This window comes from Ascaphus truei, chromosome 5, assembly GCF_040206685.1.
Source record: "Ascaphus truei isolate aAscTru1 chromosome 5, aAscTru1.hap1, whole genome shotgun sequence".
Lineage (NCBI taxonomy): Eukaryota > Metazoa > Chordata > Amphibia > Anura > Ascaphidae > Ascaphus > Ascaphus truei.
In genome coordinates this window covers 282,527,770-282,554,308 of record NC_134487.1, presented here as the reverse complement: position 1 = coordinate 282,554,308, position 26,539 = coordinate 282,527,770, and the positions used below count along the sequence as shown (strand labels likewise).

Here is a 26,539-nt window from a genome sequence, read left to right as displayed (position 1 = left end):
TGAGCTTTTGGCTACCGCTTCGAAAATATTCACCCAGTCCTCATCCTCCAATTCCTCACCCAAATCGTTTTCCCATTTTTCTATAAATTTAAGCTCAACTTGGTCTTCAGCTGGGCGGGAAAATTGACCATATAGTTTCGATATCAACCTTTCGTGGGAGTCTGCTCCCAAACAGAGCTTCTCAAACAATGATATAGGACTAGAGGGTTTGACTCTAGTATAGGAGGCCTTTAGTTGGAGATAGCGGAAAACCTCTCCCGGTGGGATTCCCCTGTCCTTAACCAAACTATCAAAAGGCGTTACTTTAAAATCATGGCTAAAATCGAGAAATCTACAGATATTTGCTAGCCGCCAGGTTGCAAAAGATAGTCTGGGTAGCCCCGGGGGAAAATCCCGGTTTCCGAAAAAAGGGGTCATCAAAATGTGACTTTATTTTAAAAGATAATTTAATATAAAAGATAATTAAAAGATCATTTTTTATATTCGCTTAACTAATCTCATATTATAATCGAGTGCAACATACAGAGACTTTCCCTTCTGGTGACTGTCATGCTTATCCTGTTTATGTACCTTTTCTATATTCCTCTCTTATATACCCGCTGAGCAGGAGTTTCTGTTACTTAGGCCCAGGCCATAGAGGGGTGAGGAGAGCGGATGCGCGCTAACGCTGAGGCTCGCCTGCTTAAGTCAGCGCGATTCCACGGACTTGCAGGCGAGCCAGCGTGCGCGAAGGGAGCCGGGGGGAGGCGGTAGGAGGCGGGGCAGTGACGTCGCTGGGCCAATCGCCCGCGACGCACTGATGTCAATGTCACGGCGCCGACGTCACGGCGCCGTGATGTTGACGCTGCTTAAGGCTGATTGGATGTTTTCAGCCGACAGCGCGCTGAAAAACAGCTTGGCGCTCGGCTGAAAACTCCAAAGCCTCCGCACGCCTGCGGATGCTCGCGTGAGCCCCCTCTCAAGGCATCCTCATTGAGGATGCAGGGGCTCAGCGCGGAGCGTCCGAACGCCTCAGCGCTGCTTGTCCTTCTATGGACGCAGCCTTAGATCCACATGAACAGCAGCAGCGCTCATTTCACAAGGGAAGGTCTTTGTGTTCTTTCACATTCACTGGTTTAATCCGTTGTGGACCTTTGTGAATTAATATTTTTATTAAGTGCAATATAATTTTCAAATCCCTTTTAAAATAACGCGTTTTCTTTCGCTCCACTTTTGATTATTGAGCGCACTATAACCATTTTTTTTTTACTGTATAATGAGCCCCTTTTTCGATTGTTGGTGCCCGACACGCAGGAAGATAAGTAACTACGGTCACAAGGAGCGGTCTCTGGGGTTCACATTGGGTTCAATCCGTTCAGCAGTGCCATTACCCCTAAAGTACTCCTCAGCAGTGCCATTACCCCTAAAGTACTCCTCAGCAGTGCCAAGCCCCCTAAAGTACTCCTCGGCAGTGCCATTACCCCTAAAGTACTCCTCAGCAGTGCCAAGCCCCCTAAAGTACTCCTCAGCAGTGCCATTACCCCTAAAGTACTCCTCAGCAGTGCCATTACCCCTAAAGTACTCCTCAGCAGTGCCATTACCCCTAAAGTACTCCTCAGCAGTGCCAAGCCCCCTAAAGTACTCCTCAGCAGTGGCATTCCCCCTAAAGTACTCCTCAGCAGTGCCATTACCCCTAAAGTACTCCTCAGCAGTGCCAAGCCCCCTAAAGTACTCCTCGGCAGTGCCATTACCACTAAAGTACTCCTCAGCAGTGCCAATCCCCCTAAAGTACTCCTCAGCAGTGCCATTCCCCCTAAAGTACTCCTCAGCAGTGCCATTCCTCTTAAAGTACTCCTCAGCAGTGCCATTCCCCCTAAAGTACTCCTCAGCAGTGCCAATCCCCCTAAAGTACTCCTCAGCAGTGCCATTCCCCCTAAAGTACTCCTCAGCAGTGCCATTCCCCCTAAAGTACTCCTCAGCAGTGCCATTCCCCCTAAAGTACTCCTCAGCAGTGCCATTCCCCCTAAAGTACTCCTCAGCAGTGGCATTCCCCCATAAGTACTCCTCAGCAGTGGCATTCCCCCTAAAGTACTCCTCAGCAGTGGCATTCCCCCATAAGTACTCCTCAGCAGTGGCATTCCCCCTAAATTACTCCTCAGCAGTGGCTTTATCCCTAAAGTACTCCTCAGCAGTGACATTACCCCTAAAGTACTCCTCAGCAGTGCCATTACCCCTAAAGTACTCCTCAGCAGTGGCATTCCCCCTAAAGTACTCCTCAGCAGTGGCTTTACCCCTAAAGTACTCCTCAGCAGTGACATTACCCCTAAAGTACTCCTCAGCGGTGACATTACCCCTAAAGTACTCCTCAGCAGTGGCATTACCCCTAAAGTACTCCTCAGCGGTGACATTACACCTAAAGTACTCCTCAGCGGTGGCATTACCCCTAAAGTACTCCTCAGCAGTGGCATTACCCCTAAAGTACTCCTCAGCGGTGACATTACACCTAAAGTACTCCTCAGCAGTGACATTACCCCTAAATTACTCCTCAGCAGTGGCATTACCCCTAAAGTACTCCTCGGTAGTACCCCTAAAGTACTCCTCGGCAGTGACATTACCCCTAAAGTACTCCTCGGGCAGTGACATTACCCCTAAAGTACTCAGCAGTGACATTACTACTAAAGTACTCCTCAGCAGTGCCATTACCCCTAAAGTACTCCTCGGCCCATTAACACACCTACCCAGATCATGCATGATTTACATTACATTACAATGGGGTGTTATTTTATTATGTTTTTATACCAAGTGAGTTGTTTTGTAGAATGACTGTGTGTGAAAAATACAATACGGCAAAATAAAATGATTGTATCCTGAAAAGTAAATCTTCTGCCAGCCCGGACTTCTCCGTGGAATAACAGTCACTACAGAGCACACGTTGAAAACCTTCAAAAATCACACTGTATCTCCGCCAGTCTGGGGTCCTAGAAACATTAAAAGGGGACTCAAGGAAAGTGTTTTGTGCAGGGATCGGACAATACTGACTACCTGATCCTCCAGCCGTGGTGGTAAAGAGGAGTAATGGGTATTTTCAGCCTGTGCAGTGTCCACTCCAGCAGACTCTCTGGATAGAAACGTACGGCTCCAGCCACGGAGGACAACCCTTGTTTCCGTCCCCCACTACCCTATGCTAAATATGGACATGACACTGGGATTTCTGAATGTAGCATTCTGATTGGTTCAGTCTCCACAGGTTAGCATGAGAGGTGCCGGCCCGGGCAGAGCTTTGCCAAATGGAGCTCGCCTATTTGCTGCGTTATTGGATAGACTGAACGTGTCCCGCCTGATCGTGGAAGGTAAAGTGGTTCCGTACACAATGTTTGGGGGTTGCAGGATTCATGGCATTTCCCAAGTATGAGCTGCTGGCCACTCCGGCTGCAAACAGCTTCGTTTCACACCAACTTTTTTACATTGATTATCACTATGTGATAATCGGGTATCCAACGAAGGGATTATTTAGCAGGGCTCAAGTTCACTTCACCTTGACCCCTTGATTTGTTTCCACTACCCCTCATCCCCCCCTACCCCCCCACCACCAGCAAACACAGTCATGTAATAATGTGCACTTCTGAGACAGACGGGAGGATCTTACCTCCCAACACACCCACAAACTTCTCCAGCAGGTACAGGATCTGCTTCACATACATCAGGTTCTTTGCTTTCAGGCGGCTCCTGTGAAAAGGTTCAGGGGTTGGAGATTGGAGGCCCAGGTGAAGCACAGAGATGGGATAGGAGCTAATAGAGCACAGTGACATACGGCAGACACACCGGCTTGCCATATGGTATGTATGTATTGTACGTCTTTATTTATATAGCGCCATTAATGTACATAACGCTTCACAGCAGTAATACATGTGGTAATCAAATAAATAACAGATAATATTAATCGCACTTAGCAATATAGGTTAGATCAGGGGTAGCCAACTCCAGTCCTCAAGGGCTGCCAGCAGGTGAATCCTTTGTGGGTAAAGAAATGTTGAAAAAGGTATCATGGTTTTTATGTCATTTGTTTGATCAGGTTACCTTCATCTATTATTAGGACTTAGATTCAAATCTAATAACATTTTTGGTTTGAAATGTGCGAAACGTGAAAATCCTAAGAGGGTCACAAACGTTTTCTCGCCGCTGCATATCTTCATTAATTCTGACCCATTCACTGCGAAAGAGGCCTGCAACATATTGCTCTGCATGTTATATTGCTTTGCGATGTGCTGCAGGTCGTTTAGCGGGAGGGAGCAGAGCGGTAACTTATACTGTATGTCAATCGCATGAGGGCTCCAGGTTCACACTTGAGAACTGGAATGTAAGCTCTTTGGTGCTAGGACTGCGTGTATGTCTCATATTCTCCTGTATAAAAATCAGCCTCATTAGCAAAACATTCATTCCAAACACATTCTCTAGTGTTAAAGAACATGTATTTCAGGGGGGGGGGAACGGTTGATCTGACAGCTGGAGTAAAAGGGGATACCCTACCCGTCCGCTTCAGCAAAATCCCCAGGAAAGTGGTACTGTGCATGTTAAAGGAGAGAGAGGACACTACCAATTACAGCCTTGTTACAGCCTGTACCTGTATCTCTCCATGTACTGCGACAGCTGGGAGTGAGCCTGGCAGAGCTGCAAGGAGACAGAGAGGACACTGAGAGGGGGCCATGGAGTCCGGCCAAAAACACAGCTATAGTACAGAGGGTGGACATGAAAAGGACAGTTTCATTACTTTACACTGGGGGCTGGTACAGAGACGCGGTGAAACACCGACAAGAGCTCTGTACGTGAACAAAATAAAAGGACAGAGGATGGTACAAGCAAAAGGGAATGTTATATTATCCCGGAGAGACGCACAAAGCTGGAGTTATATACTGTATAATCGCAGAGCTTCTCTGCCAGGGGGCCTGAAAAGCAATATAAGAACTGCAAAGTGATGGCTTCTGGGTCTGTCTGTAAATGTGCAATCTTGTAGCAAAGAAACCAAACAATGCTCTTTATTTTAATTTACTCATTTTCTACCCCCCCCCCCCCCCCAAAAAAAAATCACAGTTTTTATATTATTTCCCCCCCCCCAAAAAAAACTGAACAGGCTGCACATAAAGATGTTTAAAGGTGTCTCACTGGGTACTCAAGTACAGGCGAACAAAATGAAATACAAAAATATCGCTCAGTGCCCTGCGACAACATACCATGGCACAGACACACGGCTGTGATCAGGTCTCAGTATGAGAACATACCATGGCACAGACACACGGCTGTGATCAGGTCTCACTGCGACAACATACCATGGCACAGACACACGGCTGTGATCAGGTCTCACTGCGACAACATACCATGGCACAGACACACGGCTGTGATCAGGTCTCAGTATGAGAACATACCATGGCACAGACACACGGCTGTGATCAGGTCTCACTGCGACAACATACCATGGCACAGACACACGTGTGATCAGGCCTCACTGTAACAACATACCATGGCACAGACACACGGCTGTGATCAGGTCTCACTGCGACAACATACCATGGCACAGACACACGGCTGTGATCAGGTCTCACTGCGACAACATACCATGGCACAGACACACGGCTGTTATCAGGTCTCACTATGAGAACATACCATGGCACAGACACACGGCTGTTATCAGGTCTCACTATGAGAACATACCATGGCACAGACACAGGGCTGTGATCAGGTCTCAGTATGAGAACATAACATAGCAGTCATGTTTTTGATCAGGTCGCATCGTAACAACGTAACACGGTACAGACACACACGTGTGATCAGGTCACACTGAAACAACATAACACGGTACACTGTAACAACATAACATGGCACAGACACACACTTGTGAGCAGTTCTCACTGTAAGAACATAACACGGCGCACATACGTGTGATCAGGTCTCACTGTAAGAACATAACACGGCGTACATACGTGTGATCAGTTCTCACTGTAAGAACATAACACGGCGCACACACACGTGTGATCAGGTCTCACTGTAAGAACATAACACGGCGCACACATACGTGTGATCAGGTCTCACTGTAAGAACATAGCACGGCGCACATACGTGTGATCAGTTCTCACTGTAAGAACATAACACGGCGCACACACGTGATTAGGTCTCACTGTAAGAACATAGCACGGCGCACATACGTGTGATCAGTTCTCACTGTAAGAACATAGCACGGCGCACACACACGTGTGATCAGGTCTCACTGTAAGAACATAACACGGCGCACACACACACGTGTGATCAGGTCTCACTGTGCCACTTGTACACTTCCCACTGAAAATCATGTACTGGAATTACACACGTGAAAGCCCTCCTCCATGAAACACTTTCTCTAACATTTAATTATACAATATCATACATTCACATTTAACACCTTTTCAAATGAAAGCCCAAAAGCAAAAGCACTGTGGAGAAAACACCACTGGGTTTTTCTGGGGATAATTATGGGCTTTGAGTAAACAGAAAGGATTGCAGCCAGAGTCCCAGGGACAAGAGAAAAGCAGTATTTTTTACAATATTACCATGTGTCATTTTTAAGGCTGTTTGTACACCAATATGTCTACTAATTAGAAACTAATGATCAATTTCGTGATGCAGTATGAGAGAATAATTAAAACAGGGAGAGCGCAAATTAAAGAAGGGAAACCTGTGCCCCTGCACCTCTCATCACCGGCCACAGGGGTTAATACCGTGTAATTCCCACAGCTTGCATCAGAAAGGCCTTTCTTACACGGACCGACACGCGACTGCCGACAGGAAATGCAAAACTCGGGGATTATAGAAATGCAAATGAAAGCAGAAAAGAAGGCTGCCCCGTGCGTCACGGGCGGCTGCATTCATATGTGTAAACACAAAATACCATTGGTCAAGGACCAATTAACCAGGCAACCCGTTACGGCTTCATCACAACATACATTGCTTCTCTGAGCATCGTCTCGTTTTAGGGGTTTCTGTACACAAGAGAATAATAATAAATAATAATAGCATGTTCTTGTATAGCGCTGCTAGTTTGCGTAGCGCTTTACAGAGACATTTTGCAGGCACAGGTCCCTGCCCCGTGGAGCTTACAATCTATGTTTTGGTGCCTGAGGCACAGGGAGATAAAGTGGCTTGCCCAAGGTCACAAGGAGCCGACACCGGGAATTGAACCAGAGAAGTGTTTTCTGTGCAAGAAGTGAAGCACATCAAATATTACTGCATGCCATAGGTTCAAATTCATTACATACGGTGGAAGGGGACATGCTGCTCAGAGTATGTTTGCGGATACTCGGAGGGAAGAGGAGAAAGAACCGATCATTATATAAATCATCGTAGAGGAACTGCAGGACAGAGTGGTATACCAGGAACCCGGAAAAAAAACCATGACATCGCTCTGGCTTCTACATGCGGACTGCCACGTGAACACGCCGGCGCGCTGTCTCGCCAACCATGGATGCGGCCTTATACTGAGCTCATCCTGAGAGCGGCTCTGTACATGTACACAGGGGCCCAGATGTACAAAGCAGTGTAGCGAATGGGTTGTACGGTGTATAAAAACGTAGCACCATTTAGTAAATCTGGGCCACTCTAATTGAATCCGCACTGCCAATTCTGTCCAGATTTAATCATTCCTACATAGCTAACCGTGTGATTGCTGGGGATGTTTGTACCCCTGAGCTCTGAAGACATTTTGGAGTTTTGCTGCTTGCAACGTTCAAGCCTCACTGAAGATAATATAATATGTCTAATATAAACCTAGATACATCACATGTTATTTTCACCAAAACCTGCAGATTATTATGACGCTATCCGTGGTTTCCGGCCACTTTCCCACGTTACAGAAATTACTTCAAAAAAAAAACAAAAAACGGAATAGACGTGAGTGACTAAAACTTCCTCCTTTATTGTATTCAACTTTTAAGTAACCCTTTCAGTGCCAGAGGGTCCTGCCACCTCCGTAGCCACACCCCCTCCGGCTCTGACAGATCACGTGATTGCTTCCGTGTTCCGGCAGCCAGGCCGGAGGGGAAGGGGAGGATCCCCCGCTTCAGTGTAGTTTGCGATCGCAAACAGCCGCTAAAAAACCTAGCAAAAGGCCATGACACACAGTGCACATCAAATGGGCCTCAAGGGGGACGTTGCATGCCCCTCTAATCCTCTATTCAACAATGTACAGCCAGTCCTCGGTTATCCAACGGAATCCGTTCTGGAAGCAGCGTTGGATAGCGAAGCCGTTGTAAAGTGAGTCCCATGTTAATCAGTGGCGGTGAGCGTTGGATAACGCATTCAGGTGTCGAAAAACGGCCCATAGGGTTGCATTGTAAAGCGTTGGATATGTCATTCGTTGTAAAGTGAAACATTGGATAGCAAGGACTCCCTGTAACACCGTTTATATCATTATGTTCTGCACCATTACATATCAGAATGATGTTTGTAACAGTGCTAGCGCAGTATAGAAGCCCTGGAAACAGTGGCTAACGCATGCCTGTCAAAATAAGATGCTTTCCTTAATTTGGCATTTATTAATGCATATATTTTGAAAAACTAGGATTAACTAGGCTCCTGTTGCAGTTCACCTGACTCCAAAGTTATATCAAATTCAGTAGGACCATAACATAGCCCCTCCCCCTGCGCCCCCGCCCCTCTCACCCCCCGAGCGTCTGCCGTATAAAATGTCCATGGGAGGAAAACACTATACCCCAGGGACATGGTGGGATTTGGTGTGGGCGATCCCCACCCAAGGTTGAAAGAGGGTACCCTCCCCATTTCACTTCCTGTTGAGGGTAACTCTCTCCAAATTATCCACGACATTCCTCCCCCCAACCCTCCAACATGAGCTCCTCCTTCCCAGGTTACTGTAGTAAATAGAGATTTCTAAACCCCAGAAGAAGCAGATACTGGGGAGGCCTGAGACCTCACACAGAGACTTCCTGGCCAGTATCTAATGTAACGTCTCAGTACTATGGGAAATGCTCTTCTCCTGCCACAGATATGTCATGCAGCCCCACAGTATGTATGTATGTATGTATGTAAGTCTTTATTTATATAGCACCATCAATGTACATAGTGCTTCACAGCAGTAATACATGTGACATAATTATATATCATATAATGGGAATAAGCGCTTGAGACACAAAAGTGACATTCGGAAAAGGGAGTCCCTGCTCCGAAGAGCTTACAATCTATGTGTGGGACTGTGTGGTCAGTATATAATCTAGGGATTAAAAAGAAATGAAACACTGTCGCTTATAGACAACCTTTACAGCCACAGTCCCATTTAGACGATCTTAACCATTGCTGTGCAGGTATTGGAGCTTTAACCTGGCAGCCAAGGGGTTAACACGAAGAGAAAAGCCTTTTCGTTTTTCCGTCATGGTATAGTTCACGGATTTTAATTTGTGTTTGTGTTGCCTGTGGCAACTCCTAGGAGTAACAATAAAGGAGAAGACAGATTTACAAGCTCACACCACCCGTGTGTAAACATTCATTGGAGGGACATCTATGGAAAAACAAAGTGACAGAGAAGGCAATAACTCCCATTCAAATGTATTCAACCTGTCAGTGGTTCAAGCGACAAGCATTATCCCGCGCTAGGTTCCGATCCCAAGAGCACTAGGCCCGCGAGAGTTGCGCGCACTCACAATGGTTTTGATGAAACAGTTGAGCGGTAATGATGTCCGCAGCAATGCTTCGGACAGCGCGTTCTAGCACAACTGTAATCACTTCGGCTTGTTAAAGGTTAGGGCCATATTTGCTAAGAGGTGCTACTCCATAAAACACATTCATTCACTTCAAATGGGCCACATTTCCAGAGCCGTGCTGGAAGGTGTTTTGTGGACTTGCACTGCCCAGTTAATATGGCGTTTCTGAGATGCGCACAGCACTGGTAAGGATGCACATGGCGCTTTGCTGCCCATAACAAGCCTTGGTATGCAGGGAGACTCACCTGGGACCCGGAGATCTGGGAGCTGTACATGCAGGTCATGGTGTCTATCAGGTTATGAGCCTCGTCAATAATCACTACCTGATCCTTCAGCTTGATCCCGGACGCTCGTCTGGTGGATTCATGGAGGAGCATCTGATAAGGCAACACCACTAGCTGGAAAAAACAGAGTTCCCAAAATAATACTGAGCCTGGCAAACAACTGATAGTAACTCGGTCCCGCATTAATCATCAAGCAGCAGCAGGAGGAGGAGGGCTGTCACTAGGAAACATCATTTACCTCCAGGGGAGAGACATTTTCAGAACTCATATTACAGGCCACAAGTAAAATGTACTGGGCACATTAGCCTGAATAACTTCATAGCACTCGATACTCCAATACCCATCTGTGTTCCTCTATCTACATTACCCATCGGTGTTCCTCTATCTACATTACCCATCGGTGTTCCTCTATCTACATTATCCATCGGTGTTCCTCTATCTACATTACCCATCGGTGTTCCTCTATCTACATTACCCATCTGTGTTCCTCTATCTACATTACCCATCGGTGTTCCTCTATCTACATTACCCATCCGTGTTCCTTTATCTACATTACCCATCAGTGCTCACCAGGCTTCCTCTACATTACCCATCAGTGCTCACCAGGCTTCCTCTACATTACCCATCAGTGCTCACCAGGCTTCCTCTACATTACCCATCAGTGCTCACCAGGCTTCCTCTACATTACCCATCAGTGCTCACCAGGCTCCCTCTACATTACCCATCAGTGCTCACCAGGCTTCCTCTACATTACCCATCAGTGCTCACCAGGCTTCCTCTATTTACAGGACTACAAAAAAGTGGTTGACCACATGACCTTGGAAGAAACACCCTCCCACCCTCTGTCATGCACAAAGATCTGTCACATGCTTATTTTGACCTCCCACCAAAACCACCTCCCGACGTTCACCGCCCCCTCTGATGCCCACCGCCCACTGCAACACACACCTCGCTACGATGCGCACCACTCGCTCGCTCCAAAACATGCACTGCACGTTTTAAGTCTCTAACACGAACCGCCCACTCAGACTCACTTCCTCTCCCGATACACACCGTTCGCTCCCATATGCAGCGATCGCTCCCAGTCCCAACTTGCACCACTCGCTTTCACGTTACATGCATCCTTCCACAGGCTCTCACCTGGGCAGCGGGTATTGCAAAGCGGCTCGCATAGTACGGACATGCCTTCACCTCCCGGGCCAGCGACACCAGCTGCTCAATGTCCTTCACCTGAACAAGTGTCTCGTCCCGCAGGAACTGCATCTGGTCATAGTTGTAGAAAGGACACACAAGCTTGCTCCCCCGCCTCTTCTTCCCTTCGGGCTCCTCGCTTTTCGTCTCTACAAACAGCAGTCAGAGAAGCGCTCACGCACCTGACAAGAGCTACACAGAAATATACAGAGCAGGTACATGCAGAAGAGAGACACAAAGCAGCACAGTAAATGACGCCCCCATTGGAGGTGTAGTCTCCTACCGGTTAAGAAGGTGGTTAGAGAAAACACAAACACACAGCTTCCTACGCACCATGCTTGTTCTTCTGCATCTCCATGCAGCGATCGTTGATAAGCTGCACGGCCCCCAGACGTCGCACATCTTCATTCACACACATGTTCTGTGGGCAGACAAGTTACTGAGGATTCTTAATGAGAAGCAGTGATCGCTCACACTCGGCATCAAGTTTGGAACATTCATGTAGTGACATCTGATGTCCAAACTGTAATACACAAAAACAGACAGCAAGTATGCCCAAAAGGCAGCTCTCTTATGTTGGGAGTTCTGCTGGGTCTAACCCATCCATTCTTTAAATTGCATTATCCCCCCGCGACCCCCCCCACCTGTAAGAAACTTGCTTCTTGGGAAGGTCTTTAATGCAACAATTTCTGTATCAGAAAAGAAACAAATCTCTCTCATTTCGCAAGCCCAGGAAATACACTTTAATGGTGTATGAAACCCCCAGGGTGCGGATTACAAAAACTCTTCAACACGTACACAAGATGATACAGCATTTAGCAGATAGATTAGAAAGTGGAGCACACCGATTTGGGAAGATTAAAAGCAGCAGAACCAGCAGCGTTTATTAGCTTTGATGTACACATGCAGCTGCCATCAGAGTCTGGAAATCCAACAAATGAAGCAACCTCTGCTTCTCCTTCATCACTTTTCGCTTTTTCTCAGATGCCTAAAGCATCCAGTTCCAAGCTTTTCTTTTAATAGCACTTCCCGCAGCTAGGGACACATTTTAGGGGTTGTAATAAGCTCTGAACTCTCTCACTGTTGGCAAAGTCGTGATGAGAAATAAGTGTTCTGAGCTGTAATTACATATAGTCTAGACAGACAGCAGAGTGATCCGTCCCCTCACACATCTATCCGATAGTTGGGGTTATTATGATAAACTGTGCTTGGCTACTATATGAGTAAATGAATAGTGGCTCTATAGGTAAAAGGTTACCCCATCACTACTGCACAGGCAGCTCTGGGAATAAGGAAACAACTGCACCTAAATACAAAGGCTCTGTTTATCGGGGGGAAACCAATTACGGTTTTCTTATTCACGGTTTAGTTAGAGGAGCATTGGGTCCAAGGAGTGGCAGTGCCATGTTTAATAGGCTAGATGTGGCATTGTATGCCGTCCGTGCTGTCAGTGCTACAAAAGCCATAGCTTTATTTCTGTGCAAGGTGAGAGCAGAATGCCCAGGAAAAAAGTAGAGTCTGAAACCAAAACGCCAGAAGTGGGAACCTCCAGAGCCTGTCGTACCTGCCGTGACCCTAGTGACACCAGCCTGGTCTCCATGCGGAAGGGGCTCTTCTGAACTTCATGCACAAACTGAGCGAGCTGCGAGTGAGTCCGGCTGCAGTAATAGATCTGTGGGACAGCCAATGGGTTATCCTGAAACTCCTGGGTATAGCCCAAACATAGCTCCAAATACAGGTTCATTACCACAGGTATGAGAAAACAGACAGCACAGTCACAAGTACAGTTAGCCATGCAGAAACGGGTACTTTTACTGGCCCACAATTTGCGCCACACCAGGTTTGAAAACGCCACTTGAGATACCAGAACCTTTCATCCCTTATTCTGCAGCGTAGCTGTTCGGGGAAAGTGCACATTTAACGCATGATATGCTGTCTTTTAAAAGGACAGATATGAATTCTTCACAGATGTTATGTACAGAAGAGACCCCGGATCTCATATCGCTGCCCGGTTATTTATAATAGTACAGACAGCACCTGGTCTGAGTAAAGTGTCCTGGCCTCGGACCTTACCCCTCATCACTGAGAGACTGAGACAGCGCTGGATCTGTTTGGATATCTGACAAGGGTGAGTGATTTCTCTGGCTACAGATATCTAGTACAGTATTGCTCAGTTACACCAAGTCATCATGTTATCTGCCTGGGAAGGAGAAAGGTTCAAAGAGTACCTGCCAGGAATGTTAAGGTCGTAGGTATTGTCAGTAACAAAGAGAGCATCTAAAAGATGTGCACGGATCTTGAGCACTGTGCAGCTGATAAAAACGCGTCATTAGAAGCCAAAAGCCACCATTTCCCCCATCATTCTTATAAGTCGGGGGGGTTCACGACTCCAGTCCTCAAGACCCCCCACAAAAGATCATGTTTTAAAGGATATCCCTGCTTCAGCACAGGTGGCTCAATCAGTGGTTCGGTCAAAGACTGAGTCACCTGTGCTGAAGCATGGATATCCTCTACACTCCACTGAGACAGCACTACCAAAAGTGACCAATGACCTACCCACAGCTAAATCTAAGGGTCATTTCTCCATACTAATTCTCCTGGATCTCTCTGCTGCCTTTGATACTGTCGATCACCCCCTTCTCCTAAATATTCCCCACTCCATTGGCCTTTGTGATGCATCCATCTCTTGGCTCACATCCTACCTATCCAACCACTCTGGTGTCTCCTCCTCTTCACTGCCTCTTCCTGCTGGGGTCCCACAAGGCTCTGTCCTTGGCCCTCTTCTCTCAGTGAACAATCATTATGCTTATGACACTCAAATCTATCTCTCCCCCTCTCTGCTGTCCCATGTCTCTCTGCAATCTCCCCCAGGATGTCTGACCACTACCTGAACTTAAACATGTCCAAAACAGAATAAATATTCTTTCCCCCTTCCACCGCTACACCAACACTATTCCTCACTGTCAGTAACACCACAATCTTCTCAACACCTCAAGCCCGCTGTCTAGGTATCATCTTTGACTCTGATCTCTCCTTCATTCCTCACGAAATCCTGCTGTCTCCCCCTTTGAAATATCGCCAAGATACGCCATTTTCTCACTCGTGATGCAACTAAAATCCTAATTCACTCACTCATCCTGTCCCCCCTCGAGTACTGCAACCTTCTGTAAATTGGCATTCCCCTCTCTCAACTCCAATCCACCCAAAATGTTGCTGCTAGACTCATCTACCTAACTCACCGCTCCACTTCTACTGCCCCGCTACACATATCCCTACACCGGCTTCCTTTAGCCTCTAGAATTAAATTAAAAACCTTAGTAATGACTTACAAAAAGTCTCAACGACACTGCCCCCCTCCCCCCTTTACATCTCAGCCCTAATCCACAAATACATACCTACATGCTCCCTACGTTCTGCCCACGACTTCCGCTTTTCCTCCCACCTTATTCCCTCTTCTCACTCCCGCCTACAAGACTTCTCCCGTGCTGCCCCCTCTCTCTGGAATTCCCTGCCACAGACAGACAATCAGAGTCTCCTCCAGCCTTCAGATGTTTAAAACTCCCTGAAAACTCACATTATCACGGAAGCCTACTCGCCACACCTTTGTATCTGTTAATGCATGTTAGATCTAATCTGTATGTAACGGTTTATTTTTTTGGTAATATACATAACTCTGTACCCCATCGTACCGCACTGCGGTATATGTTGGCGCTTCACAAATAACCGATAATAATAATAAATAATAATATTTCTTAAAACCTGACCTGTTTGGGGGGGGGGGGGTCTGGAGGACTGGAGTTGAGTACCCCTTCCTTATAAAAGGTCTCTGGGAAAGCAAAAAGGTTAAGAGCCTGCAATAAAATGTGGCAATTGTTGCAGGACACATTTGTTATAATGCGGGATGATAGAAATTTGTCTAACCAGGATACAGATGAAATGTGTGCGAGAGGTGAGGTGCTTTACGTTATAACCAAACCCAGGTTTCTAAGGAACCCCCCATGCTATTTCCATGCTTCCATGTTGTTCGCTAACACTCAGTTGGAGCTTCGCTAGCCTGACTAGCACTGAGAGAGGTAAGAGAGGTTGTATACATTTTAGAAAAAGCTGTTCAGATTACAAGCGACAATATTACATCGGGCCTTCACATGCCCCTTCCAAGTAGCGCTGACCTTGGTCACATGCTCTTCTTCCAAATCTTCATCTTCCTCCAACCTGCCAGCAGAAAAACATCAACCTCGTTAATCAGATCTGGGGTACAAACGGCCATCCTCGCCCAGCCCGTCTGCTTTTATCCTAACTGCAACTGGTATTTCACCTACACATATGCACTGATCTCATATGCACCGATGGATCCCAAGGAACCTTCACGCGTTACACGGAAAATCATTCTGCCTGAATAACGGCCTTCTTTATACTATTCCATTGTGACAAACATCGATGGAAGTACGACATACGAACATTTGAGACCAGAGAGAACATTCTAATTAGGGTTTTCATTCATGGAGTGGGAGTTCACCCCTCAAATCCCAAACTTCAGCACATGGACAAAAAAATAGAATCCCAAAAACGGACAGCAGATTTAGGATGGTCTGTCCTTCCATGTCTGACTGTCCCCATTACTCCTCAAGCACGAGCTCTTATGTTACATTTTTATTTTCCATTTCTTGGGTCTTTTCCAAGCAGATTTAGGTTTTTTTTCACCAATGCTACCTCTGCCAGGGATTGTGCTATGCATCTACTACACCTTCACATGGCAAAGTTATTTCAGCTTCACTTAACCCTTTCATTGTTGAATGTCTGTGGCTACACAGTGCCAGACAGATTGTGCTGCTGGCAATGTAACTTCTATGGTAGTGTTCATATGGTCGTAACAATCCCCCATCTTCCCTAAACAGAATCCCAAGTCTCCCTCCCCCCTCCCATTCAGATCACTGCTGCAGCTCTCTGCCCATACACATAGAAACACAGACTCTGACAGCCAATAAGAATCACAAGTCCCACCGTGCCTGCCATTTTCCAATCGGCTATAAAACATCAGACCCTATATGATCCTTGGCTTTCTTTTGTAATAAGCCGTGTGTCTATCCCAAGCATTTTTTATTTCCGTGACTGCAAGCCACCACCACCTCTGTTGGGAGGCTATTCCCAACTTTGAGGAAATTGTTTGTCTGTGTTGTGTTGGCTGCACACGCAGGAGTCTCCTCGCCTGAAACGGTTTCCCCCGCACTTTGGAATTGTACTCCCTTAATCCACCACCCTTTCTGTGAAGCACTTCCTCACATTTCCCCCCTCTGCCTGCCGCCGTCCCGCTTCAGAGAATGACCTCTTGTTCTAGCGCTCCTCGTGGTTTGCTGTGGAAACATTATGGCCGCCCTAGAGAACGTTTTGGTCGCATCTGTTTAAAGAGCTGACCTTTCCTCCAGCACTGAATACATTGCATGAAACAAATCTCTGAGGAGGTGCAAAAAGACAGCCCAAGAAATAAGTAAAAACCCCATGGTGTTCAGCGAGTGTCACAATGACCCCAGTGTGCGAGCTCTGGTAACGATGACTAAATGTGACGTGTCCTGCAAGGACTAACAAGCAGTGCACACTCCATCTATATAAGCATCTCCCGCAGAGCACAAGGTGGGATATATACGAATGGTCTGGGAAATACAGGATGCAGTGCGGGTGGTATCAGATCTTACTCGGGGGGTCCTTTCTTCTTTTCGTCATCGCTCTCATATTCCGCAAGGAGCAACTCGTCTTCTCCGAGATCCAGAGCCGGGTCCGTCTCTCCTGGGCACAGCATCTTCTGACTGAGCTGCAGGAGGCGCATCGTCTCCTCCTCCTCCGCCCTCTGAAACAGCAGGAAGAAGAAGCAAAATAGAGACTTAAGGCCAAGGTACAAAAACACGTCCAACCGAGGCACCAATCAGGAGAGAGGGAGGGCGTTGGGAACCGCAGCATAAAACACCAAGTACTGTATTAGATGGCGTTGTTATTCCTCCCGGTACCTCCCTCCTTGCGGACTCCCCTGCTTTATGACTCACACACAGAGTTACGTTGGCTGTGGAAGTTCAGTTATGGCACATTTAATGTTTAATACTCGGGACACTGGGAAATAAAGGGAGCTTCCTAATGTTACCAATAGATTCTGTAACTAGGTCTCCCAACTTCAGGGGGCAAACGTCCGATGTTACCGCATCCTAACTTGCTACATCTCGCTGGTGAAATATTTGCACGTAAATCTAGCGTGATGGCTATTGCACATTAGAAACGATTTCGTATCTATCAGTGAATATACAATGTTGGCTACTCTCGTCAGTAGGTCATAACCAATTGAATGTTGCCGTGTAATAAGAGCTGAGCGTGACCATCCAACAACATATATTTGTATTAATATTTGAGAACAATTTTATAGTGCAACACGTGATCATGAAAATAGGAAAGGAAACTGATAATAAAGTATATGAACATATATAGATTTATATGTATAGAAACAAACACACACACGCACAACACATGTACAAGTGTGTATGTGTATTAAAGGGTAGCACACCTTTAATTCAGTGTAGGGTATACACAGAGCACCAAACCACTGACCGCTTTCTCCAAGAGGAGATCTGGTTACAAGGTGTGGCCTGTGTCACCTGGCAAGGTCGGGTCCTCCACTGCACCAGTTTCTCCCTAACATGTTCGCATCACTTGTGAAGCACAGCAATGATGGCAGATCCCCCCCGGAGCCCCCTCACCTTCCTCTTGGAAGCGAACTTTAGCTGAACATTGTGTCGCATCTGCTCCAACCGCTCCTCTCTCTTCTTCCGCCGCATCTGCTCCTCCTAAACGAGGAGAGTGTAGGTGAAGTCCCTAACAACATCACTCAACCTCGGCACAGGAAACGATATCCCATCTCTCTGAAGGGAGCGGGAGTCGTCTTTCCACCTCCAAATTACTGTATTCTCAGGCTTCAACAAACAGTTTAACCAAAAGTATAATTTGCCCACAAATTATAAACAGTGTAAGCACTTGGGCCCTTTCCCTGCTTTAGAAACAGCAGTCCTCCATGTGCAATAGATAGAAATAACTTATTTTGGGGCTGCAATATTTTAATGTGCGTGTTCATACTTTCCAGGTGATTATTTTGGTATCAGATTGAAATCTGGAGATGTCTGCTTTTATATGTATATGTTATATCCTTTTGTAAAGTAGCAGGGATTGCCGCCTGTGTGGAAATAGGCTCAGTTTTGTTTGGAAGAACTGTTGCTCCACAATAACTAGGAAAACACCTTCTAGAGTCTAGACCATTGGTGGGTAACAGAATGTGCACTGATATATACTGCTCCTATCATGCTGCCTACCACTAGACATAGCCTCTGACAGGAAAGGATGCTGTATTCCTCCTGTAACTATGCTGGGAATAAACTCAGATCACAGGGAGCTTCAAATCTCTGAAGGGAAGGGCACTTTCCAACACTGCTAATATAGATTATTAAACCATAAATAAGTCAGGGAGTATTAGTAATTAGGAGTTAGATCACTGGACACCTGAGATATTCTGTTTGGGATGTTGAAATTGAACAGTTCTACTCCTTCACATCCCTAATTCTTCCAGGAATTATGGGCCCACAGAGAAATAAGGAACTAAATATACTAATACTAAATATGGAGCATGGCGAGCCTCACTACTTGTCCTATGATTATAAAACAATAATAATAAAAACACGCTGAGAAGTGTGTTAAATCATCAAAGCAACTTATGAGAGAGACCACTCCACAAACATGAAGTAAAGTACTGGAGAGACCTCCCCAGACACACAATGTGACAACGATGTACTGGAGAGCCCCCCACTCGTCCCTGGGACGGTGAGCTACCGACCTTTATCTTGTCTTTGATGTCCATCTCGTCCTTCTTCTGCACAAACTGTGTGATCCAGTCAGGCTCGGCAGAGGAGGTTAGAGAGGCTGCGGTGCCGGAGGGTGACACGTCTGACCCCTGCTTCCCGTTCAGCTCATTGTCTCCAACACACAGCGCTCGAGCCTCCTCTTGTCGTTTCTTCTCTTCGAAGTCACGGAGCCAGGACAAAGCCCCACAGATCAGACTCAGAGATTTCCCCTGGACGGGAGAGGGAGACAGAAATATGGAGTAATTAGATGACCACAAAGCCCCGATCAGTCATAGCAGGGAGACAGCTCACTCATGATTTATACTGTAAGGCCACATGGGGACATAGTATATGGTACATCACCCCAAACTCACCTTAGCAAACTTGATACCCTCTACAATTCAATATGCCACTTTATCCTCCAATTCAACTACAACACACATCACTGCGAAATGCTCAAAGAACTAGATTGGTCATCACTTGAGTCAAGGCACAAAATCCATCTTTCCTGTCTTGCCTTCAAATACTTTCTGGGCAAGCTACCCGTCTATCTGAACAAGCTCCTCACCTCTACCACATGCTTATCTGAGATCTGGCTCCAAAAGACTGTTCATGGTCCCAAGGTGCAACACAGTATCCGGCCGCTCCTCCTTCTCTTACCGTGCACCTCAAAACTGGAACAGTCTACCGGAATCTCTCACAGCCGCCACCAGTGTAAGTTCTTTCAAAACTAAAGCCGTCTCACATTTTAATCTGGTCTGTAACTGTTACATATGCCTATAATATATATTATCTTTAACTGTGCATGCAATGTCTTTATATATAATGTATAACCTGTTCACTTATGTAACTATGTATTTGTAACCATGTATGTCATCATAACTCTATGCCCAGGACAGTGGCATAGCTAGACATGTGCAGGCCCCAGGGCAAAAAAAATATGTCATTAACATTAATACTGACTGCATTTTTTTCTCCTCTCCCTGATCCTCTCTCTCCCCATCCCTCCTTATCATCTTTAACCTAACTTTAACCCACAACAGTTTCTGGCTGACCTTACCAACGGCCCTTGGCACAGAATCGATTTAATTCCTGGCCCTGATTCTGCGCTCGACTATTTCCAATCCGAGTTCTTAAAACTCTGCGATACCCATGCTCCACTACGCAGAATAAGGGTACGGGGTGCCCACCTTCCAAGGGTTACACCTGACCTTATAGCACTCTACCAGTTCAGGGATGCCTTGTGGAAAAGCCACAAAGTAACTGGCACTACCAAGGATCTCAATCACTACAGATGCCTGCAGAACATGTGCACTAGGCAAACAAGGCATGCAAAAGCACAATATTACTCTGAAAATCTCCACCAGAACACATCAAACCCAGCTAACTTCTGGAAGGTTATCAACAACATATTCCAGCCTTCTAACCATCAACAGCCAAGTAACATCACTAAGGGCGATATTACTCTGACAAACCCCACCGACATTGCAAATGCATTCAATGATTACTTTGTGGGGTGTGCTACTAACTTATTAGTGAAACGCAGCCCAAACCACAAACCTGAATCTCATCCTGGGAGTACCCACATAGCCCCACTCCCTCCCAACACTGCCCACACATTTCAATTTGGCCCAGTATCCGAAGAGGAGATTACACAAGCGCTTCTCAAATTAAAACTAAGCAGCCAATGTGGACCTGACTTACTACAATCTAGGTTCCTAAGACTTGGTGCCCCAGCAATTGCCAAACCAATTGCTTCCATAGTCAACTCTATCCTGTCTGCAGGCCATATCCCTAAGACCTGGAAAGCTGCCAGAGTTGTCCCAATCTTCAAAAGTGGGGACAAAAACACTGTCTCAAACTACAGGCCAATCTCCCTTCTCCCAATCCTATCCAAAGTCATGGGAAAATGTGTCCACTCCCAATTAAGCGATTACTATACCAAGACAAATTTCCCTAGCCAATTCCAATCTGGCTTTCGTCCCAAACACTCTACCGTAACTACCCTGCTAAAAGTTTGCAATGAAATCCAGTGTGGAATGGAACGGGGACAACTCACTGGTGCAGTATTCCTAGATTTTGCAAAGACTTTTGATACTGTTGATCATGCTATCCTGCTTAACAAACTCCAGAGCTCTGGAATAGGGAAGCATGCTTTAAACTGGTTTCAGTCCTACCTATCAGGTAGATCCCAACATGTGTCCATCTCTGGCTCTAACTCCAACCCCCTGGATATCACCTGTGGCGTCCCGCAAGGCTCTGTTCTGGGGCCCCTACTCTTCTCAGTGTTCATCAATGATCTCCCCACAGCTTGTCAGGAAGCCTCAATACACATGTATACAGATGACACAATCCTATATGCACACAGCCATAGCCTCTCTGACCTTCAGCACATACTTCAGCCAGACTTTTTGAGACTCGAAAACTGGATTTCCCAAAACAAACTGTTTTTAAACACTGACAAGACTGTAACAATAGTATTTGGGACCAAGACTAAATTTTTAAAGCTTCCAGCGACTGAGCTCCACATTAGAACCAACACTAACACCACCCTAACTCCTGTTACTAGTTTTAAATACCTTGGCATATGGCTTGACTCCCACTTAACATTCGGGATGCAAATTGATACCCTGACAACCAAGACCTATGCCAAACTAGGGGTACTTTACAGGAACAAATCCTCCCTAAGTCTCCTGGTCAGAAAACGTATCGCACAGCAGATGCTAATGCCAATTATTGACTATGGAGACATAGTATATGGCTCGGCAACTCAATCCCACCTTGGCAAACTTGACACCCTCTACAATTCAATTTGTCGTTTTGTTCTCCAATGCAACTATAACACACATCACTGCGAAATGCTCAAAGAACTAGATTGGTCATCACTCGAGTCCTGGCGCAAAGTTCACTTTTCCTGTCTTGCCTTTAAATTCTTCATGGGCAAGCTACCCAGCTATCTGAACAAGCTCCTCACCCCTACCACATGCAGCACCTATCACCTGAGATCAGACTCCAAAAGACTGTTCATGGTCCCAAGGCTCAACAAAGTATCCGGCCGCTCCTCCTTCTCTTACCGTGCACCCCAAAAGTGGAACAACCTACCGGAGACTCTCACATCCACCACCAGTTTAAGTTCTTTCAAAACTAAGGCTGTCTCACATTTTAATCTGGTCTGTAACTGTTACATAAGCCTATAATATACATCTTCTCTAACTGTGCATGCAATGTATTGTATATAATGTATACCCTGTTCATTTATGTAACTGTATTTGTAACCATGTATTATTTGTCATATTAACTATGCCCAGGACATACTTGAAAACGAGAGGTAACTCTCAATGTATTACTTTCTGGTAAAACATTTTTATAAATAAATAAAATAAAAATCTCTCATCTCTGTCCGGCCTTCCTGCCTCTCACCTGTCTCCCCTACAATCTATCCTAAACGCTGCTGCCAGTATCACTCTACTCTTTCCTAAAAATGTCTCAGCGCCTCCCCTGCTGAAATCCCTCTCCTGGCTTCCGATCAAATCCTGCATCTCGCGCTCAATTCTACTCCTCACTTTTAAAGCTTTACACTCTTCTGCCCCTCCTTACATCTCAGCCCTAATTTCTCACTATCCACCATCCCGATTCTTACGTTCTGCTCAAGGATGTCTTCTTTCTACCCCCTTTGTATCTAAAGCCCTCTCCTGCATTAAACCTTTCTCACTGACTGCCCCACACCTCTGGAATGCCCTTCACCTCAGTATCCGACTAGCACCCTCTCTATCCACCTTTAAGACCCACCTTAAAAACACACCTGCTTAACGAAGCATATAAGTAGCTCCGCGGCTAATACTATACACGATACATAAAGCTTGGCCCCTTGCAGACGCACTTATCAAAACGCCCTCCTACTGTCTCTGTATGTCCTTCCTACCTGCCAATTAGATTGTAAGCTCTGCGAAGCAGGGGACTCCTCTTCCTAAATGTTAATTTTTAAGTCTGAAGCACTTATTCCCATGATCTGTTATTTGTATTGTTATTTATATGATTGTCACGTGTATTACTACTGCGAAGCGCTATGTACATTAATGGTGCTATATAAATAAAGACATACATACATATCTCATCTCTCCCCCTCATCATCTCCCCTCTCCTCCTCCTTATCTCTCTCCCTCCCCATCATCATCATCTCTCCCCCTCATCATTATCTCCCCTCTCCTCCTCCTTATCTCTCTCCCTCCCCATCATCAGCTCTCCCACTCATCATTATCTCCCCTCTCGTCCTCCTTATCTCTCTCCCTCCCCATCATCATCATCTCTCCCCCTCATCATTATCTCCCCTCTCCTCCTCCTTATCTCTCTCCCTCCCCATCATCATCATCATCTCTCCCCCTCATCATTATCTCCCCTCTCCTCCTCCTTATCTCTCTCCCTCCCCATCATCAGCTCTCCCCCCCTCATTATCAGATCTCCCCCTTGTCACCAACCGCTCACGTAACACGGCTGTCGCAAGAAAAAAACTAAATTCTCTGTCTCTTCCCCTGCCGTCCGCTTTGCAGCGCGACCGTCGCCAGCGGTATGAGCAGTTCCATAGGATTTTGGTTTGTTGTTTTGGCGCCACCGCTACATGCGTTTTTGGGTATAATCACGGCCTAAGAAAGACTTCCGGGTCAGACCGCAAGAGTGCGCTCCTCCCCTGCCGTCCTGCTCTGCCTGTGTAACAAGTGCTGATTCCTCTACCGGCTTCTGTTTAACGCCGGGGGGCCCGCGCCACATACCATCTCCCCCCGCCTGTCTATCTGAAGAGAGACAGATGGGCCAACGACAGGGGGGGGGGGGGGAAGAGCAGGCCCCAGGGCTCTGCCTGGGCTATAGCTACGCCCCTGGCCCGGGACATACTTGAAAACGAGAGGTAACTCTCAATGTATTACTTCCTGGTAACACATGTTATAAATAACCAACATGTAGCTAGAATGACAGGGTCTGGGGATCAGAAGCGCTAATTATTGGAAGGAAACCATTTCAGGATAATTATCTAATTAGACGATTTAGATGATCTGAAGTGTCTAATTCCTGCTTTTCACAGCAGTTTGTTGATTGAATATCACTATGAATATGAACTGTTGCTTTCTGGTTTCATATTAGTATAAATACAAGATTGTTATACACAGCCGACACTGCTCCTCACAACTTGTACCAAACACCATAAGATTGATCTGAATCCTCACCGTTCCTGTCGGACTCTCAAATATGCCAACGTTCCCCGCCTCCAGCACCTGATACAGCTGTGCCATGAACTCCTCCTGGATGGGATACGGCTGGTAAGGGAACGGGAACTTCACAGCCATCTCCTATAAACAAGGCCACAGGTATCAGGAGAAACATGCCTATTACCTTGTAATACCTCAGTATCTCATTACCTGAATATTGTTCAGCAGGATTCCCATCCTCCAAGAAACTACCATGGTGTTACTCTGCAGTACCTGTGTCCTCTATACTCCCGGAGAATTAATTTGTCATATTAATGAGCCTCCCCCCCACAGTGTTTTCATTATATTGCTTCATGGTACTTAAAATCTGTCAACGTCACTATAAGGAATGTGTCCCTTTAATATTACTTTACAGTATCTGTTTCCTAAGAGAAGTACTGAGTGTTGTGTATTACTCCCAAATCCCCTTGTTCTATTTAACAATTTATACTGGATTATTAATAGTATAAAGGCACTGAGATGAGTAACACATTAACATACGTTTGTCATGTTCATTATATTGTTAATAAAATTCCAAAGTTCATCCTAAAATTCTTACTCTCGGCAGCAACTAATAATATGTAACACGCTGCTTCCAGATACTGCAGTCACGCATTCAGGAAAAGCTGGTCACACCATCACACCATAAATGTCAATGGAGCCGAACAAGTTATGAGACAGTATTTAGAAACCCATTCAGCTGGACCTTTCTCACTACAGATATAATGTATCCGTGGTCCCCTGTAACATGTATCAGTATGCAGATATAATGTATCCGTGGTCCCCTGTAACATGTATCAGTATGCAGATATAATGTATCCGTGGTCCCCTGTAACATGTATCAGTATGCAGATATAATGTATCCGTGGTCCAAACATGTATCAGTCTGCAGATATAATGTATCCGTGGTCCAAACATGTATCAGTCTGCAGATATAATGTATCCGTGGTCCCCTGTAACATGTATCAGTATGCAGATATAATGTATCCGTGGTCCCCTGTAACATGTATCAGTATGCAGATATAATGTATCCGTGGTCCCCTGTAACGTATCAGTATGCAGATATAATGTATCCGTGGTCCCCTGTAACGTATCAGTATGCAGATATAATGTATCCGTGGTCCCCTGTAACGTATCAGTATGCAGATATAATGTATCCGTGGACCTCTGTAACATGTATCAGTATGCAGATATAATGTATCCGTGGACCTCTGTAACGTATCAGTATGCAGATATAATGTATCCGTGGTCCCCTGTAACATGTATCAGTATGCAGATATAATGTATCCGTGGTCCCCTGTAACGTATCAGTATGCAGATATAATGTATCCGTGGTCCCCTGTAACGTATCAGTATGCAGATATAATGTATCCGTGGTCCCCTGTAACGTATCAGTATGCAGATATAATGTATCCGTGGTCCCCTGTAACATGTATCAGTATGCAGATATAATGTATCTGTGGACCTCTGTAACGTATCAGTATGCAGATATAATGTATCCGTGGTCCCCTGTAACGTATCAGTATGCAGATATAATGTATCCGTGGTCCCCTGTAACGTATCAGTATGCAGATATAATGTATCCGTGGACCTCTGTAACATGTATCAGTATGCAGATATAATGTATCCGTGGGCCCCTGTAACGTATCAGTATGCAGATATAATGTATCCGTGGGCCCCTGTAACATGTATCAGTATGCAGATATAATGTATCCGTGGGCCCCTGTAACGTATCAGTATGCAGATATAATGTATCCGTGGGCCCCTGTAACATGTATCAGTATGCAGATATAATGTATCCGTGGTCCCCTGTAACGTATCAGTATGCAGATATAATGTATCCGTGGTCCCCTGTAACATGTATCAGTATGCAGATATAATGTATCCGTGGTCCCCTGTAACGTATCAGTATGGAGATATAATGTATCCGTGGTCCCCTGTAACATGTATCAGTATGCAGATATAATGTATCCGTGGGCCCCTGTAACGTATCAGTATGCAGATATAATGTATCCGTGGGCCCCTGTAACACGTATCAGTATGCAGATATAATGTATCCGTGGTCCCTTGTAACGTATCAGTATGCAGATATAATGTATCCGTGGTCCCCTGTAACGTATCAGTATGCAGATATAATGTATCTGTGGTCCCCTGTAACGTATCAGTATGCAGATATAATGTATCCGTGGTCCCCTGTAACACGTATTAGTATGCAGATATAATGTATCCGTGGGCCCCTGTAA

The 26,539-nt window shown here is 45.9% G+C and overlaps 1 protein-coding gene across 2 annotated transcripts in view; it reads right to left on the bottom strand.

Annotated features, from left to right (window-relative positions):
• DDX11 (DEAD/H-box helicase 11) overlaps positions 1 to 26,539 on the bottom strand; it is a 72,385-nt gene that overhangs the window by 37,369 nt on the left and 8,477 nt on the right. For both annotated transcript variants that reach the window (XR_012801887.1, XM_075602322.1), the window contains exons 2-12: positions 24,276 to 24,398; positions 19,053 to 19,289; positions 17,929 to 18,015; positions 16,882 to 17,033; positions 15,361 to 15,403; positions 12,756 to 12,863; positions 11,525 to 11,612; positions 11,141 to 11,340; positions 9,962 to 10,114; positions 4,601 to 4,647; positions 3,626 to 3,705 (exon numbers count right to left, since the gene is read on the bottom strand). Coding sequence is in view for 1 of the 2 variants with exons in the window: in XM_075602322.1 (XP_075458437.1) it covers positions 3,626 to 3,705; positions 4,601 to 4,647; positions 9,962 to 10,114; positions 11,141 to 11,340; positions 11,525 to 11,612; positions 12,756 to 12,863; positions 15,361 to 15,403; positions 16,882 to 17,033; positions 17,929 to 18,015; positions 19,053 to 19,289; positions 24,276 to 24,395 (1,315 nt within the window). In the remaining variant the exon portion in view is untranslated. The remainder of the gene's footprint in view (positions 1 to 3,625; positions 3,706 to 4,600; positions 4,648 to 9,961; positions 10,115 to 11,140; positions 11,341 to 11,524; positions 11,613 to 12,755; positions 12,864 to 15,360; positions 15,404 to 16,881; positions 17,034 to 17,928; positions 18,016 to 19,052; positions 19,290 to 24,275; positions 24,399 to 26,539) is intronic.